The sequence below is a fragment of the Elephantulus edwardii genome, unplaced genomic scaffold, assembly GCF_000299155.1.
Source record: "Elephantulus edwardii isolate Elephantulus edwardi_28Jun2011 unplaced genomic scaffold, EleEdw1.0 scaffold00059, whole genome shotgun sequence".
Taxonomy (NCBI): domain Eukaryota; kingdom Metazoa; phylum Chordata; class Mammalia; order Macroscelidea; family Macroscelididae; genus Elephantulus; species Elephantulus edwardii.
In genome coordinates this window covers 5169183-5185384 of record NW_006399809.1, presented here as the reverse complement: position 1 = coordinate 5185384, position 16202 = coordinate 5169183, and the positions used below count along the sequence as shown (strand labels likewise).

Here is a 16202-nt window from a genome sequence, read left to right as displayed (position 1 = left end):
GTTAAGGTCATTAGCAGTGGATTTGATTTTCTAAAAGTATAGGATGCTTCAGCAGTTAGCCAGAATCTATCATAGAATCACTCTTCATATGTGGGTATGTATGAGATTTTTCACTTTCCACTTCTCTGTCCTTGAGGTTTATCTTATGTAATTCCCATACATTTAAATTCTGACACCTCTACTGGTTTGTCTCAGTTTACCTAAGTGATTCACAAAGGAAACCTTCAGTAAAGATTGAAAATGAGAAACTGTTTCTAATTTACAGCTGATTTAGAAGTTCAGGTTTCATGACTACTCCTTTGTTATAGTAAATTATTCATTTGGAATTTTCAAACCATTGGTTTTGCTATACTGCACTCATTTCTCTTAGAAATTCAAATTTTAATAAAATTATGTCTTATGTTTCTTCTTCACAATTACAGGATTTTAAAAGTTAAAATACACTACTGTAAATTTATTTTTCCCCTAAAAACTAGTGTTACTGTAGCTGCATTTTATATTTAACATTGGCTTTTTTAATGTGCTATTGCGAGACATAAAGAAAACAATCATAAAATAATATTAATACCAAGGAAGAAAGTAAAATATTTAATCTTCTATTTATACAATCAAGAGTTATGTTTCAACAAGCATCATTTGATTTGAAAACATTCTCTAGAGTTCAAATATATCCTTGAAACTCCATGTTTAGTATCTATATTTCAATATGCTTTATACAATGAACTATTTAGATGTTTCATGTTGTAAAATTTTTCACATTCATTTTTATATTATTGTGCAGTTTCTTTTGGCCTTTTTGAGACTAGTGTTACATTCTAATGCTTTTATTTTTTGCATCCGGTATATTCCTAGACATATTCTATTTTCCATCTTTTCCCTTTTTTTAATTTGTAGATGCCTAATTAATAAAGGTAACTCAAAAGGGATTAGCTTAGGTTTACACTTTTCTAGGAGTCTGGATAACTGCTGACCTGCAGGTTGTCTGTTTAAACTCAGTTCTGCAGAAGAAAGGTCTGGTGTAAAAAAGAGTCAGGGCCGTGTGGGACAGTCATATCTGACCCTTACCAATTTCACAAAGGAAAACCAATTCCCAGAAGGTCAGGAATGGCCTCACACTCCAGCACGTCTTTCTACTCATCCTAGCACCAATCGTACAGCTTAACTAGGTCCAAAATCAAATATGATAGCTCACAGACCACACAGAACCATATTAGGGAAGCTCACAGGCTGTATTATCCAGGTTAGTAGCAGAATTCAGTAAGGGCGGCTTCTGAAATGTACTCGGGGGCCTTGTGGTTTTAGACCAGTGTTACAAAGTTCTTAGTCCTGCCAATATTGACTCCCCTTCCCGTCTTCTTGTCACAGTAATCCAACAGACTTGGGCAAAAGGCTCTTAGCACTGGCCCTGTATGTGAGGGGTAGCAATCCCAAAGGCAGATTCATCTCACGTTGAGTCACTGGGCCTTTGCTCCAAATATGGCCGCTGCCACTGCAGATCTAACTGATCTAAGAATACCTGGGCCCAAAGGATGAGCTACATTCTCTCGCTTCCTCTTTGCTGTTAGGGAATATTTTGCAATCCTGCTGCTGGATCTGCTTGATTAAGTGAGGAGTCTAGCCACACCCCAGGTGGATTGGTGAGACTAGCCAACCCCTTTGTGGACTGGTGAGAATAACCAATCCCTTTGTGGATAGGCTAACATACTCTATTCATATATTTCAGCCCATACACATGACAAAGTCAAATTCAATGGCTAGGAAAGTCATTTTGAACAATTAACTCCACACTTGGTAATCTGTCTTCATAAAAATTTTAGTCAAGAAATCCCTATGGAGATGTTCTCCTCCACAGTACATTTTGTTGCCAGAGATCAGAATGAGCTCACCACCAAGGAGCTTGTGGCTTTTTCATTTTTGTTTCATTTTTAAAATACCTTTCTAGCTAAGCTGTTTTTGTGGTACAGAAATATCCAAGCACTGCTAACTCGCAAACATAGAGGAACGAAGACACATTTGGGACTATGTCTCATTAGTAGGTTAGGGTCTGCTGCACCTTCCTGTCTGCCAATATCTATCTGCCAATATTCCCTAGTCTTTCCTGTTTCTAAATGCTGATTTAGATAAATACTTTTCTAACCAAAAAGAAACAGTATGGTATTTAAGTCAACCGTGAAGATAAGAACTGACATGTGTGCATGTGCTCCACCTGAAAGAAATCAGGACAGACTTGATATGAACCAAGCCAGAGGCCAGAAGCAATCATCTTCTCAAAGTCTGTAACTCCACCAAAGGAGAGATTGCTCTCACTCCCTCAGGACCCTCCAGATTGCAGAAGATCCTGGGAGGTCAGTTCTGGACAAACAGATGTTTAATAAAATGAGATTTTGTGTGAAAGGAGCAGGGAGGAAAACAATAGCAAAACTAGGCCTCTATTTCAAAGTTCTGATGAAAGGGAGATTAATGGGTATTTTCCTGTCCTCACTCACTCACAACACCTCTGCCTTTGGAGTCATGAGACTCAAAGATTCAGCAAGGCAGGTTACACAACTCCCCTAAGAGTTTGAAAACTTAGAGTAATTAACTCTCCAGCCCAGTGAGGACTTGCCATCCTAACAGCCTTCAGGATCTGACAGCACAGGTGTGGTATCTGGAGCTATTGGTATCTGTAAAACTATCATTTCACTCATATAGCTGCCCCACTCACCATTGAGTTGATTCAGACTCGGGGCAACCCATATGTATCATAGTAGAACTGTGTTCCACAGAGCACTCAAAAGCTGGATTTCAGGGAGTAGATTTCCAGACTTTTCTTTCAAAAAGCCCCTGAGTATACTCAATCCACCAACTTTCACTTAGCTGGCAGGCATGTTAAGCATGTGTACCACCTAGAGATTCCAATGTACAGAAACCTGAGCAGACATTGTTGTTAGGTGCTGTCAATTTGGGTCTGACTAATAGAAACTCTGAACAACAGATCTGAAACCTACCCTATCCTGTGCCACCCTTATTTCTCTGACATACCTGAGTCCATTACTGTAGTCACTGTGTCTACTCATATTGTTAAGGGTCTTTCTGTCTTTCACTGACCCTCTACCTTTCCAAGTATGATGTCCTTCTTTGAGGAATAGCTTTACCTAGTGACATAGTATGTCACTTCTCAAAGTATGTGAGAAGCTAATTGGCATGCTTCATTATTTCCTTATTTTCATGAAATGGACTTTACACCAGCATAGGGAGTGGTGTAGTTTGCAGAAAGCTATTAACTAAAAGATCATACCTCCCTGGCAGTTCAAATCCACCCAGACACTTCTCCCATGAGCAAACTCCTTCAATGAGTTTTATGCTGTGATTCTTAAACAATTCATTGAAGGGTCAGTTTTGAGCTGGTTTCAACTCAACAGCAATGACTAGTTGAACTGACAATGGTATAAAATTACTCAAAACCTCCTAGAGCTCCTGTTCTAAGCAGTTCATCCTCCAGGCTGTCCTCAGAAGCATTGCTGTAGCCCTGTGTGATCTCTTCCCTCCTTCCCTCCCTCCCAAGGAATGAGCCACGCCTTCCAGAACCCTTTCCTCACACCCCACAGCCCCATGAACGCCGCCCCGTGTTTCTCTTGCCCACTGAGACTCCTACTTTTTTCAGTTTCACTTTCCTTGACCATTTAGTTAATTAGATCTATAGCCAGTACCCTGGTGACAAAGCAGGTTAAGTACTAACTGAATGGTCAGTGGTTTGAATCCACCATTTACTCCTTGAAAGAAAGATGTAGTAAACTGCTTCTATAAAACTGTATAGGGTTGGTAACCCTATGAGGCAGCTCTATTATGCTTTACAGGGCTGCTACGAATTAAGGTGCTATCTTTTTCACTTTACCCAACCAAAAGATCCCTTGATAGCAGTGGGTTTGGGCGTGATTTTATAAGGAGCATTTACCATTGGCAGACTCTGTAACAAATACGCCAAATTTTCATTGTGAATGATTCTTATCTCCTCAAATCGACTGTAAGCTCCCAGAAGGCAGGATAATTACCCTTTTTAATGCCTACATGTTACCTGGAACAATATTGATTGTCCAACACAAGCTCAACACATTTTACAAAACTATTCTTAACTCTGCATTAAACTGTAACCAGTTGATTTCCTTCCAGAGAAAGTTATTCAGATGTTCCTGGCATAGGTTCAATGTACGTATGCTTCGCAAGAACACAATCCCCGTGTGAAGGCTGTCATTTCATATCATTTACTAAACTGCTAGATTTAAATAAGCAATTTTTTAAAAGCAGAGGCTAGTTTAACGCTGCCAAGCAGGAGTTGCTGCCTTTGTTAAGTCCAACTAATTCTAGGAAGGAAAACACAGAAGGAGCCATCTGGGGCCAGCACTATCTCTTAAATTTCTCTTCAGGCTCATTTGAAAGCTTAGGCTAAAATCTAGGCAAAGAAGTGAGGGAATAGTTTTCTATAGATCCTTCTTAGATAAAAATAAGTATCTTCATACTTCAAACATTCTTTAGTGTGAGTTGGATTTATGAGAACAAAGTCAATGTACTTAGTTTTAAGACAACTACTCCCAACAACTCTCACTTTTCCTAGGACAAAAAGAAAAAAAAATTTCAACATTTCTTTTTTTATTTTATGTTTTTAATAATTTTAATGAACATTTACAGAGAATTTGGATTTCCATTCATTCATTGATTCACTTCTCTCCCCACCCAGCCCTCTCCCCCCGCCTCCCAGTTCGTTCCTCTCTTTCAAAAGTAAAAAAAAGAAAGACTCCCTCCCTAGTACACAATCCCCCCGCACCCCTCCACCGCCCCAAGTACATTCCACTATGCAACCTTAATTGTGGACTCTTGTGATAACCATAATACCCTATCATACATTGCTTTTAAATTATCCAGTCCCTCATCTGTTTCAGTGCAGTATACACAATTTATCCAGTTTTTCTCAGTCTGATCCCCACCGTGATATCAGTCCCATTTTACAGCAGTGGCAACATGCGATATTTGTCCTTTTGCGACTGAGATATTTCACTCAGCATAATGTCCTCTAGGCTCACCCATTTTGTATAATATTGAATGAGTTCCTTGTTTTTCAATACAGCATAGTATTCCATTGTGTGAATATGCCACAGCTTCTCTATCCATTCGTTTGTTGATGGGCACCTGGGTTGTTTCCAACTCCTTGCTATTGTGAACAGAGCTGCGATAAATGTGAGTGTGCATATAACTGCTTGGATGTCAGTTATGGTCTCTTTGGGATATATTCCCAGTAGTGGAATTGCTGGGTCAAATGGTATCTCTATCTGCAACTTTTTGAGAAAGCGCCATACTGCTTTCCACAGTGGTTGCACCATTTTACATTCTCACTAACAGTGAATAAGGGTTCCAGTTTCTCCACAACTTCGTCAGCATTTGTTGCTTGCTGTTCTGTTAAATTTTGCTATTCTTACTGGGGTGAGATGATATCTCATCATTTTTTTTATTTGCATCTCTCTTAGAGCTAGGGATTTTGAGCATTTCTTCATGTTGTTGGCCATCTGAATGTCTTCTTTGGTGAAGTGTCTATTCATATCCTGTGCCCATTTTTCTATTGGATTATTTACCTTTATCTTGTTGTGGTGCTCAAGTATTTTATAAATTCTAGATATAAGTCCCTTATCTGACATGTCATTACCAAACACTTTTTCCCAGTCTGTGGCTTCCCTTTTTACCCTGTTGGAGTTTTTGGATGTGCATAGGGATTTGATTCTTAGAAGGTCCCATTCATCTATTTTATCTTCTCCTGGTTGTAGAAGAAAAATAATTTTTTAAAAATGTGAAAAATCGCTTCATTTCCCAGTCCTTTGCCTGCCTTTAAGACTTGAGTATGTTTAATCTCTACAGTGATAGGATACCAGAGTGTACATACAGTTCAGGATCACATTCTGCAACCTACTTAAAACCTTAACACCTACTTAAGAACTTAAAACCTTAGAGAGGATCAGCATAGCTTTTCTCCCCCTCTACAAAACATCATCTTCAATGTGAATTAAACAAACAAACCAAACTGTAGAAATTTGACACTAGAACTTCTAAGCAAATTACAAGAGGTCTGAAGTTATGATTGTTGCCAGGGCCTGTGCAGTCAACTATGACTCACAGTGACCTTATGAATAACTGATTGGAATTTTGCCCTCTTCTGCACCTTCCTCCCAGTCTCAGCCATGCTCAAACCCATTGCCATAATCATAGTGTCAGTTTCTTTCATTGAGAGTATTGTTCTTTTTACTGACCCTCTACTTTTACAAGCATGATGTCTTTTTTTCTAAAAACTATTAAATTGTGCTTGCACAAAACCTATACACAGACCAAGCAGCAATTGTTCAAACAAGACAAGGGGCCATTGCATCTTTTAAAATCAGGAAAGGTGTTAGTGTTGCCTCCTTTTTTTCCCCATACCTACTCAATTTAAATGCTGACCAAATCATTCAAGAAACTGGATTTTGTGAAGAATGTAGCATCAGAATCAAAGGAAAACTTATCAGCAACCTGCATTATGCAGATGACACAACCTTGCTTACTGAAAGTGAGGAAGACTTGAAACTCTTATTGCAGAAAATTAAAGACTCCAATATGGATTACTTCTCAATATCAAGAAAATAAAACTCCACACCACTGGACTAATAGGCTACATCATGATGGATGGAGTAAAGATTGATGCTGTCAGGAATTTCAAACTTCTTACACATTTGAAAGTTGGACGATAAATAAGGATGACAGAAAAAAAGAATCAATGCCTTTGAACTCTGGTGTTGAAGAAGAATACCAGAAGTACAAAGTAGTCTGTCTAGAGGAAGTAAAACCAACAATCTCCTTATCAGCAAGCATGGTGAAACATCATCTCACATACTTTGAGCATGTTGTCAGAAGGGGTTAGTCCCTGGAAAAAAGACACCGTACTGGGAAAAATCAAGGGTCAGAGAAAGAGAAAAAAAACTCAAGGAGAATAATTAATACAGTGACTGTCATAATGGATATATCAGAGATTGTGAGAATGGTTCAGGGTAGGGTAAGATAGGGTAAGAGCTGGACAATGAATGACAAGGGATGATAGAAGGAGAACTGATACATTTGAGCTGTGGTGGTAGAGAAGAGTATTGAATATACCATGAACTGCTAAGAGAATTAACAGGTTAAAACAGGCTGCTTCTTGAAGCAAGGATTCTGAAGCTTCATCTGACATATTTTGGACATATTTTGTAAGGAGAGACTGGTCCTTAGAGAGGAGTGTCATGCTTGGGAGGGTGGAGGGACAGCGCAGGAGAGGAAACCCTGGATGAGATGGATTGAGTCAGTGACTAGGGTAATGGGGCTGAGTGTTAGAGACAGTAAGATTGGCACAGGATAGACCAGTGTTTAGGGTTGTTGTACACAGGGTCACTATGAGTCACAGGCGACTCAACGGTATAACAACAACAATGCCTCTTTCTTTACATTCTGGTCCTCTTTAACTTAAAAATTCCCCCCAGGAAGTGACTTTATTTTTCATTATTACTAACCAGGTGATCCCTGGTATAAATTATTTTCATTCAACAACTATCCTAAAAGAGAGCTCCAGCCTAGTGGCAAGGAATTGTGCCAGTCTGCCAGTCCAGAGGCAGATGGTTCAAATCCACCAGCTGCTTTGCAGGGGAAAGAAGGGAAATCTCCTTTTGTGTGATTTACAGACTCTATCAATCCACTGGAGAGCAGGCTATTAGTCACGTCTGACTCAACACCACATAACAATAAGGTCTGGAATTCTGCTTTGCTTAAGATTACAGTTTATGGAGCAGTTCTACTCTGTAACATGAGAGGTAGTCATGATCTATTGAAGATAATGGGTTTGGATTCTATTTTTTTGGGGGGGGGTGTTTTTTTTTAATTCACTGCAGACCTAACGTTGGTACTCCTCTGTATATATTAATCCATCAGCAGCTCTGTGAGAGAAAGATGGGCCATCTCCTCCCATGTGATTCATAGCCTCTGAAAATCTGCTGCAGGGTCCATTACTAGTTGGTTCTAACACCACAACAACGATTTTGAGGTGGTTTGGTTTGGTTTGGTTTGATGTGTTGTGGTATGGTGCACGGTTTGGTATGATGTGATGTGGTGCTTGCTGTGTTGTTGTTATACATTATCTGGTATTGTGTGGTGGTGGTGTGTATAATGTGTTGAATGGTATGGTGTGGTATGATGTGATGTGGTGCGTGGTTCAGTATGATAGGGTGTTGTGTGGTATGATATGGTGTGGGGTGTATGGTGTGGAGTGGCCTATGATGGGGTTTTGTACGGTAGTTTGTTGTGTATGGCATGTGGTGTGGTGTACTACAGTCTGGTGTGTGGTGTGGCGTAGTATAGTGTCGGGTGGGGTGATATATGGAGCGGTGTGGTGTGTAGTGAGGTATGCTATAGTTAGGTGTGTGATGTGGTATGGTGTGGTGTGATACATAGTGTGGTGTAGGTTGGGTTGGGTTATAACTAAAGATCTTCAGAAGAGAAGATAAAGCTTCCTAAAGGAGATCCCTCTTGGTTTGCACAGATCTGTTGCTAAAGACACAGGGAGAAAGTTTTGTGGTGCTTCTATTAACTGCATATTCATTTTTTTCCTGTAGCTACCTCATCCCTGAACTCCCAACTCCAGCAACTCCAGCAGCTCCAACATCTCCAGCAACAGCAGCAACAGCAGCAGCAGCAGCAGCAGCAGGGACAGCCTCCACAGCCCACCAGCCAGCACCCTCCAACAAACCCACAAGCGCCCCAGCAGCCTCAGCCACAGCAGCCCCAGGCCACCTCACCCCAGCAGCCTCCACCTGCCTCCCAGAAGCTGCCAACGCCCACGTCTCAGCTGCAGCAGCCTCCTCAGCCCCAGCAGCATCAGCCGCATCTCCAGACCCAGAATCAAAATCAACAGTCACCTACACAGCAGAGTTCAAGCCCCTCCCAGAAATCCAGCCAGTCCCCGGGACAAGGCCTGCCATCTCCACTCACGCCACCCAATCCTCTGCAGGTACGCCCTTGCCCCGCCCCCACGAGCAAGGAGCACTTTTGCAGGGACCTTGTGACTCCCCAGAGCAAAAGATCAGCAGAGATAGTATCCAGGTCTGTAAGCGTCTAATTCAAATAGATCGCCTAGACTTAGGAAAGAGGAAGCAAATAGCGGGCAACTGGGGATGCATGTAAACAAAACAAATAGAACTCCATTGATGCTGCCCTCCGAAGGATAAATGTCTGCTTCCTTCTGCGAGGGGCCAGCACTGTAAGTGCACTTGTAGCCAGTAATAATTCCATTTTATGATACTTTTTGAAGGCAGTGAAGATAGTATCCAATTAAAATTATTACTAGCACAGTTTTGTGGCTCCGCGGAGAACTGCATATACTGTCCATGAGGCATGGTGGTTATTTCTCTCTATTATGAATATAATAGTGTCTTACCTTACCACTTTGTGCTCTTTTGCTTCTTTCTTTTCTTTTTTTTTTTTTAAGACTCTTGGGGATGAGGAAGGTAAAGAAATTTAGCCCCAGTCTTATGTCCCAGATTCCAACCATTACTTTATATACCAAAATATGTTCTAAATCCTTACTGATGACTCCAACAAATACATGTTTTGGTAAAGTGGTTAAGCATCCACTTATTGACCACATTACTGTGAAGCTGAGTAACTCAAAATTAGATACTACAGTCTAATCATGAACGATCATCTATAACTTACCACAATGGAAGAGGAAAAGGTAGAATTTAAGCATCTATAACTTCAAACTTGAGAAAATCATTCTTGTGTTAGAGGCCTTGAAAATAAAGCACTTCAAAATATAATTACTATGATATCAACACATCAGATACAGAAATATTCAGCCTATCCATTTATTATTTGGCTAACATAATGATACTGCTCTCACAGAAATTTAAAAAAATTTTATATGCTTGTAGTACAATTTTTTTCCTTCTTTTTGTGACAAAGTCCAACACAGTAAGCCACTTCTAATTAGTTTAAAATGACAGTTCCCCTCCCTCCATTCTTTCGCACATACAGCCCTCCCCACTTGAGGATGTTGATAAGTATGGATGACATTCTTAGGTTTCAAACAGCAAAGTTAAATAAACTAAGGAAAATAAGGCTGTTAATATTCAGACAAAAAAGCAGATGCATTAGAGATTTAGGATTTGAAAAGAGACTTAGCCCAATGTCCCATAACTTTATTTCTTGGTACAAAGATTGTGTGGTGTTGCAAAGTTTTCCTGAAAATTAAACACTTGAATGAGATGAATAATTGCACAATTGAATTGCAGTTACTTACCATTTGGATATGTTTCTAAGTGAGGATTAAAGTTGCATTTTTGCAAATCTCACAACTAGTCTAAGACAACCTAATACATTTGGCATGAAACTGATATGCACGTAACTAGAAAAGTCTCCTTTGTACACTTTCCTCCTGTTGAACTAGTAGCTATCAGCAAATTTACAAGGATAACTATAAGTTGTTGTCAACTTGATGGTACTTAGCTTTTGGAATTCCTCTCTGTTATTCCAAAGATTTTGTTTAAAGCTATTTAGGAGTAGTTAAAATAGTTGTACCTATACCCCCAAATGATTCAATACTTCTCCTAGCCAAGCCACTAAAGTAGGTCAAATTAACAACTCTTGCAGCTCTGTGCTGTCGAGTCAGAACCAACTCATAGCTCACCCTCCAGTGAATTTTCAGAGGCAGTAAATTTCATGGGAGGAGTTTGTCCGTCTTTCTCCTGTGGAGGAGCTGAATGAAGGCTTTCAGCCACTTGCATTAGCAAAGCAATTCCTTACTGCCAAGCCACCATAGCTCCAATGGAGTGGGGGAGGGGGTTTCTCTGTCCTGGGCATGAGATTACTTAACTTGGCCCATCTTGTATACAGTCCAGTCTTCCTTCCCTTTAAGTAAAAGCTTTGAGTTCTGTGGACCTTTTCCTGCCCTAAACACTGTCAGTATCTGAGAGATCTCTACCAGTCAAGAAACGCCCGGTGTAGACAAGCTCAGTTGAAAGAGTGCTAACATGCATTACTTTAGATGAAGTGACTTTTTGACCTCCTGGATAAAAATTCTCCTACTTTTTTCTTATGCAAATTCAGAACCTATTTTGTTTTGCTTTTGTAACAAATAATACCTCAGAGCCACATTTTCCCCCTCCTTAATCCTGAAAGAATATCTAATTTTTCACTTTCAGAATTTTAACTTATAAACTTAATAAACACAATTGTCAAAGACTACTACAGCTTCGATTTAATCTAAACAGAAATTATTACTGAACTTTTAAAAAATATTATAAAGTAAATGTAGGACTGATTTTGAGTACATTTTCACTAGTAAAATCGAAACTATTTCCCCCTTTAACTCAGGCATGTATATAGGAAATATAGATTTTCATGATTTTAAATTATCTTTTCTATGATAAGTGTAGGGTTTTATGTTTGCAGAACATCAACTATTTGAACCTTTTTTAAAGGAAGCTATTTAAAATGAATTACAAAGATATTTTAACACTCACAGATTCTTCCTAAGCTAGGATAAAGTGTTCTTGTTCAAAGATTTTTTTTTTAAAATTGTTTTCTATTGGTTTGCTTACAAAGTTTGTATACATTGTGTTTCACATTATCTTTCATTCACATTATGTTTCATATGATCATTCCTGAACATTATGTTTTATAAAATCAATCACCATTGAATTATACCCACCCATTACCCTGTCTTTCAGATAAAAAAAAAATTTAAAGGAATACATAACAGCTAAAATCATACGTTGTTATTGTTGAGTACCATCAAATTGGAACTGACCCATACACTCCAGTGGGTTTTCAGAGGCAGTAAATCACATGGAAGGAAATTATCCATTTTTCTCTTGCAGAGCAACTGGTGGATTCGAACTGCATTCCTTAAGGTTGTCAGTACATCTCCTTACCATTCGGCCAACAAAGCTATGACAGCTAATATTTCCTTTATAATTTTTTATTTCATGTGGGATTTATCTTTCTACACTATTCATAATTTGTCTAATAGGTATTAAATTAGAATTATACTACTTATGATACCAAAGTTAACAAGTAATAAGAAAGTAAATTTGCTTTAAAAAAAGAAGACAAAACCCAAAACTTTGAAGGATAACAACAAATTATTTCCAGAACTGAATAGATGCTGTCATGTCTCTAGGAGGGGGAAAAAAAATCAAAATAGCTTTCTTAGATAGATATATACAAGTGAGATGGTTTCTCTAGATAAAAAGAAAAAAAATTAATATTGCTGGCGGGTAGCAATACTCTGGACTAAAATTCTCCAAATAGTTCTTGTCAGGTGTTTCTGTAATATTGCAACATAATTTCATTTTACTCAATTCCATGGAATGGATTGCATTTACAAAACCAGGTTGTTGTTTTCAAGATAGACCTGAATCCAAAGAATATTATCACTTCAGAGAAGCCCAGCCAAGGGAATAACTGTGTTCATTAATTTTGACCTCAAAGGGTCATAAGAGGGCAGGTTGTTTAGCATGCATGCTAGAAGCTGGCTCCTTGGAAGCCTGACTTTAAATTTTCCATTGAGACTTCAAGATCTACCTCCTCACAGGTTCCTTCTCTCCTGAGGGGACTGAAGGGAAAACTTCTAAACAAAGCTTGTAAGTGCAAAGGGCAGTTAGTTTGAATAACTAAAGTAGATGTGGATATAAAATTCAGGATAAAATCTTTGAAAATAATGTATGGTACAAATAAAATGCATCTACAAACTGAACCCAGACTTTGAGTTCCAGAATGGATATTATTCTAAAAACAAAACAAAACCCCTCACTCATTGCCATCAAGCTGGGACTAACTCAGAACTGACCACCCCAACCCAGGAAGGCTTTCAGAGGCTGCAGATTACACAAGAGGAGACTGTCCATCTTTTTCCCACAAAGTTGCTGGTGGATCCATACCACCAGAGAGGCACCCTTTGGGTTAGGAATGCAACGCCCCGTGGATTAAGCCACCAGAGCCCTTAAATATCATTCTATACTCCTCCTTTTTACTCTAACCCAAGAATCAGGCTGTGCCAGAACAAAAAAATCAGAAATATATAGTGTTAAGAAGGAGCAGATGAGAAATAGATATGGAAACAACCTCATTTAGTAAAAACATGCAATCTAATAAGTTCTGGATAAAGAAGAGAAAGTACAATTTAATTTCAACACATCAACTTAATAAGCATTTTTTTAAAATTCCTAAACCCTCAAACTCACTGCCTCTGAGTAAATTCTGACTCATACTGCTCCTTTAACAAATTTCTGAAACTGTAAATTGGAACAGGAAGAGACTGCCTGTCTTTCTTTTGAAGAGCTTCTGACTGATTAGATTCACCAACATCAATAAAATATTCTCACTACTGGAACAATTGGCAGCATTATTATGGATGGTGAAGAGATTGAGAATGTTAATAACAGTTTTCATTTTCTTGGCTCCACAGTCAACATTCTTGGTACCAACACCCAGGAAATTAAGAGATAAATTGCATTGGAAACTCAGCTGTCAGGGACCTCTCCAGAGTACTGAAGATCAACGACATCAGCCTGTAGACTAAGGTGCACCTGATCCAGGGGCCATAGTCTTCACAATTGCTTGCTATGTATGTGTCAGAGAGTTGGACAATGACTAGGGATGATAGAAAGAGAATTGATGCTTTTGAGCTGTGATGCTAGAGAAGAGTATCGAATATAACATGGACTGCTAGGAGAACAAACAGGTTCATCCTGGAGAGGGTGAAACCAGTCTACTCCTTGGAGGCAAGGATTCTGAAGCTTCATCTGACATACTCTAGACATATTACAAGGAGGGACTAGTCATTGAAGAGGGACATCTTGTTTGGAAGGGTGGAGAGATAGCGCAAGAGAGGAAGATCCTCAATAAGATGAATATATTTAGTGACTAGTTAATGGGGGTAGGTGTGTTAGAGACAATAAAGTTGGTGCGGGATAGAGCAGTATTTAGGGCTCTTGTACATAGGGTCACTATGAGTCTTAAGTGACTCAACAACACATTACAATATGAGCTGTCTAGAGAGCACAGCACTAGGCTACATTGCATAAGCTTGTGGTTGTTGTTGAGTCCCACTGAGTCTGAATCAGCCTATAGCTGGCTCTTCAGCTGGTTTTCAGAGGCAGTGTATATCATGGGAGTTGATTGCTCATGTTTCTCTGCAGAACAGCTGATGGATTCAAACCAAGCACCTTTAGGGTTGACAGTGCAGCACCTTACCACTAAGCCACTAAAGCGTATTACTATGCTTCAGTTCTATGGCCTTGAGATAAACTTTCTTAGGAATGTCCCTGGGAAATTATAATTTACACTAGAGAAAAATTCAAAGCCTGCTACAAAAGCCTTAATCTTCCCTTAGGAATAATGTAGATCTAGTCCAGTGTGCAGAGAGCCCTGTTACTACACAATGCAAAGAGATTGAGGATAAAGCTTTGTTCTAGTTGTAACCTTGCCGCCTCCACCTACCTCAAAATGTTGGACAAATCCCTTTAGATCTCTGGTCTTCATTTTCCTCATCTCTTAAATGTGAATTGGCCAATATGATTTTTTAGGTACTTTTCAAGCCTCAAGCCTACAATTGGAAGGGTAGTATGCCTTTGGAATGTTTCATTGTTTATTGAAAACAGGGCAGCCCTGAAGATTTTCTGAGTATTCTTCAAGGTCGAGTTAATTTCTTCCCACTCAGCTGGGTAGCAGAGTGAAAAGAGAGTGGTGACAAACATAAGAGGGATAATGATAGCAGAGGCAGATTTTATCTTAGCCAGAGAGTCCAAATTAAAGTCAAGTTTTTATCGTGAGAGTCATGCCATAGACTTTAGTCCCAGATTGCTTTTTCACACCTATGCATTAGAGAAGCTTAAGAAAGCAAATACTGCATTTAACCTTGGCCTTCTGCGTACTATCTTGCATGGCGGGAAGCAGGATAATCTTTTCCTTTTCTTGTTGTATTGCACATTTTAATAAATAACAGAGGGAGAGATCAGTGGAAGCAGTTAGGGAGAGAAAGTTATCTGTGCTCACATGAGGAATGAGGAGCATGGTTACCTCCTCAGAGGTGATGCTGCTGGAGAGAGTCTGCCATGTGTTCTCTATGACAACGTGCTAATGTAAGGCTCTTGTTACAGCTCCAGCACGTGCAGTAAAACCATGTCTGCCTTCCACCTCTGCTCTGCTGTGAGTGCACCTTCCTGAGCTCCTCACTGGGATTTCCCCACTCACAGACTTTCAGTGCAAAGTTCTAAAGTACATAAGTGACGAGGGACGGTGGGATGTGATTACTTTAAACACAAACAATTGGAAAGAAGTTAGACCTCTGTGCCTTTCATCTGCTTCATAGCAAATGATTTTCATTCACACAGGCTACTCCTACAAGAAAAGGTCCAGCACCCAGGGGCAAGGTCCACACCTTAGTTAGTAGCCTATATTCGTTTTGTATGATCGTCACCCAAAACTCTGTAGATCCAAGTTTTTAATCTATGAAATTGTTGTTAATGGAGTTTGATCCAACTCATATGGGAACCCTTACACATAAAAGAGCAAAACTCTCCTCAGTCCTGCACTATCCCATTGAACCATTGGGATTCATAGGGTTTGGGGTAGGTTTTTTTTTAAACATTTTATTGTAGTTTGGGTTAAAGTTTACAGAGCTCTGTTTATGAATTTATATACATTTTGCTCATGACATTGATTGCAATATTCAAAATACACTCTTCTTGTGTTGTTTTCTTCATTTGTTCCTTGCAGCCTTCTGAGTGTTGAGTCAAAAGTCTCCCATTGGTCCCACATGGTTAATTGGTCTAAGGAATTTATCCTTGTCTAGTGTGTTGTTGTTTAGTTTTGGGTTTTGTTTTTAACTTTTCATGCCTGTCTGATGCTTAGCTAAAAGCTGATCCCCTAGATTGAGTTTATTTCCAGGCTCTGAAGTTCCAACAGGTTTAAAACATAGAGTTTAAAAAAAAAAAATAATTAGGCCTTAATTCCTAGTCTATTTTAATTGTGAAGCTCTGAAGGAAGCTGCTGAGTGTTGTAGAAACACCAGGACACCACTGACAGACAGATGGTGGGTAACTTTGTATGAGGCGCTCTGACTGGGAATCGAACCCAGGCCTCCTTCATGGAAAGCAGGAATTCTACAACTGAACCACTAA

At 39.3% G+C, this 16202-nt stretch overlaps 1 protein-coding gene across 2 annotated transcripts in view; it reads left to right on the top strand.

Moving 5' to 3' along the window:
- Window positions 1-16202, top strand: part of POU6F2 (POU class 6 homeobox 2) — a 697309-nt gene that overhangs the window by 464883 nt on the left and 216224 nt on the right. For both annotated transcript variants that reach the window (XM_006887582.1, XM_006887581.1), the window contains exon 4: window positions 8634-9028. In XM_006887582.1, the coding sequence (XP_006887644.1) occupies window positions 8634-9028 (395 nt within the window). The remainder of the gene's footprint in view (window positions 1-8633; window positions 9029-16202) is intronic.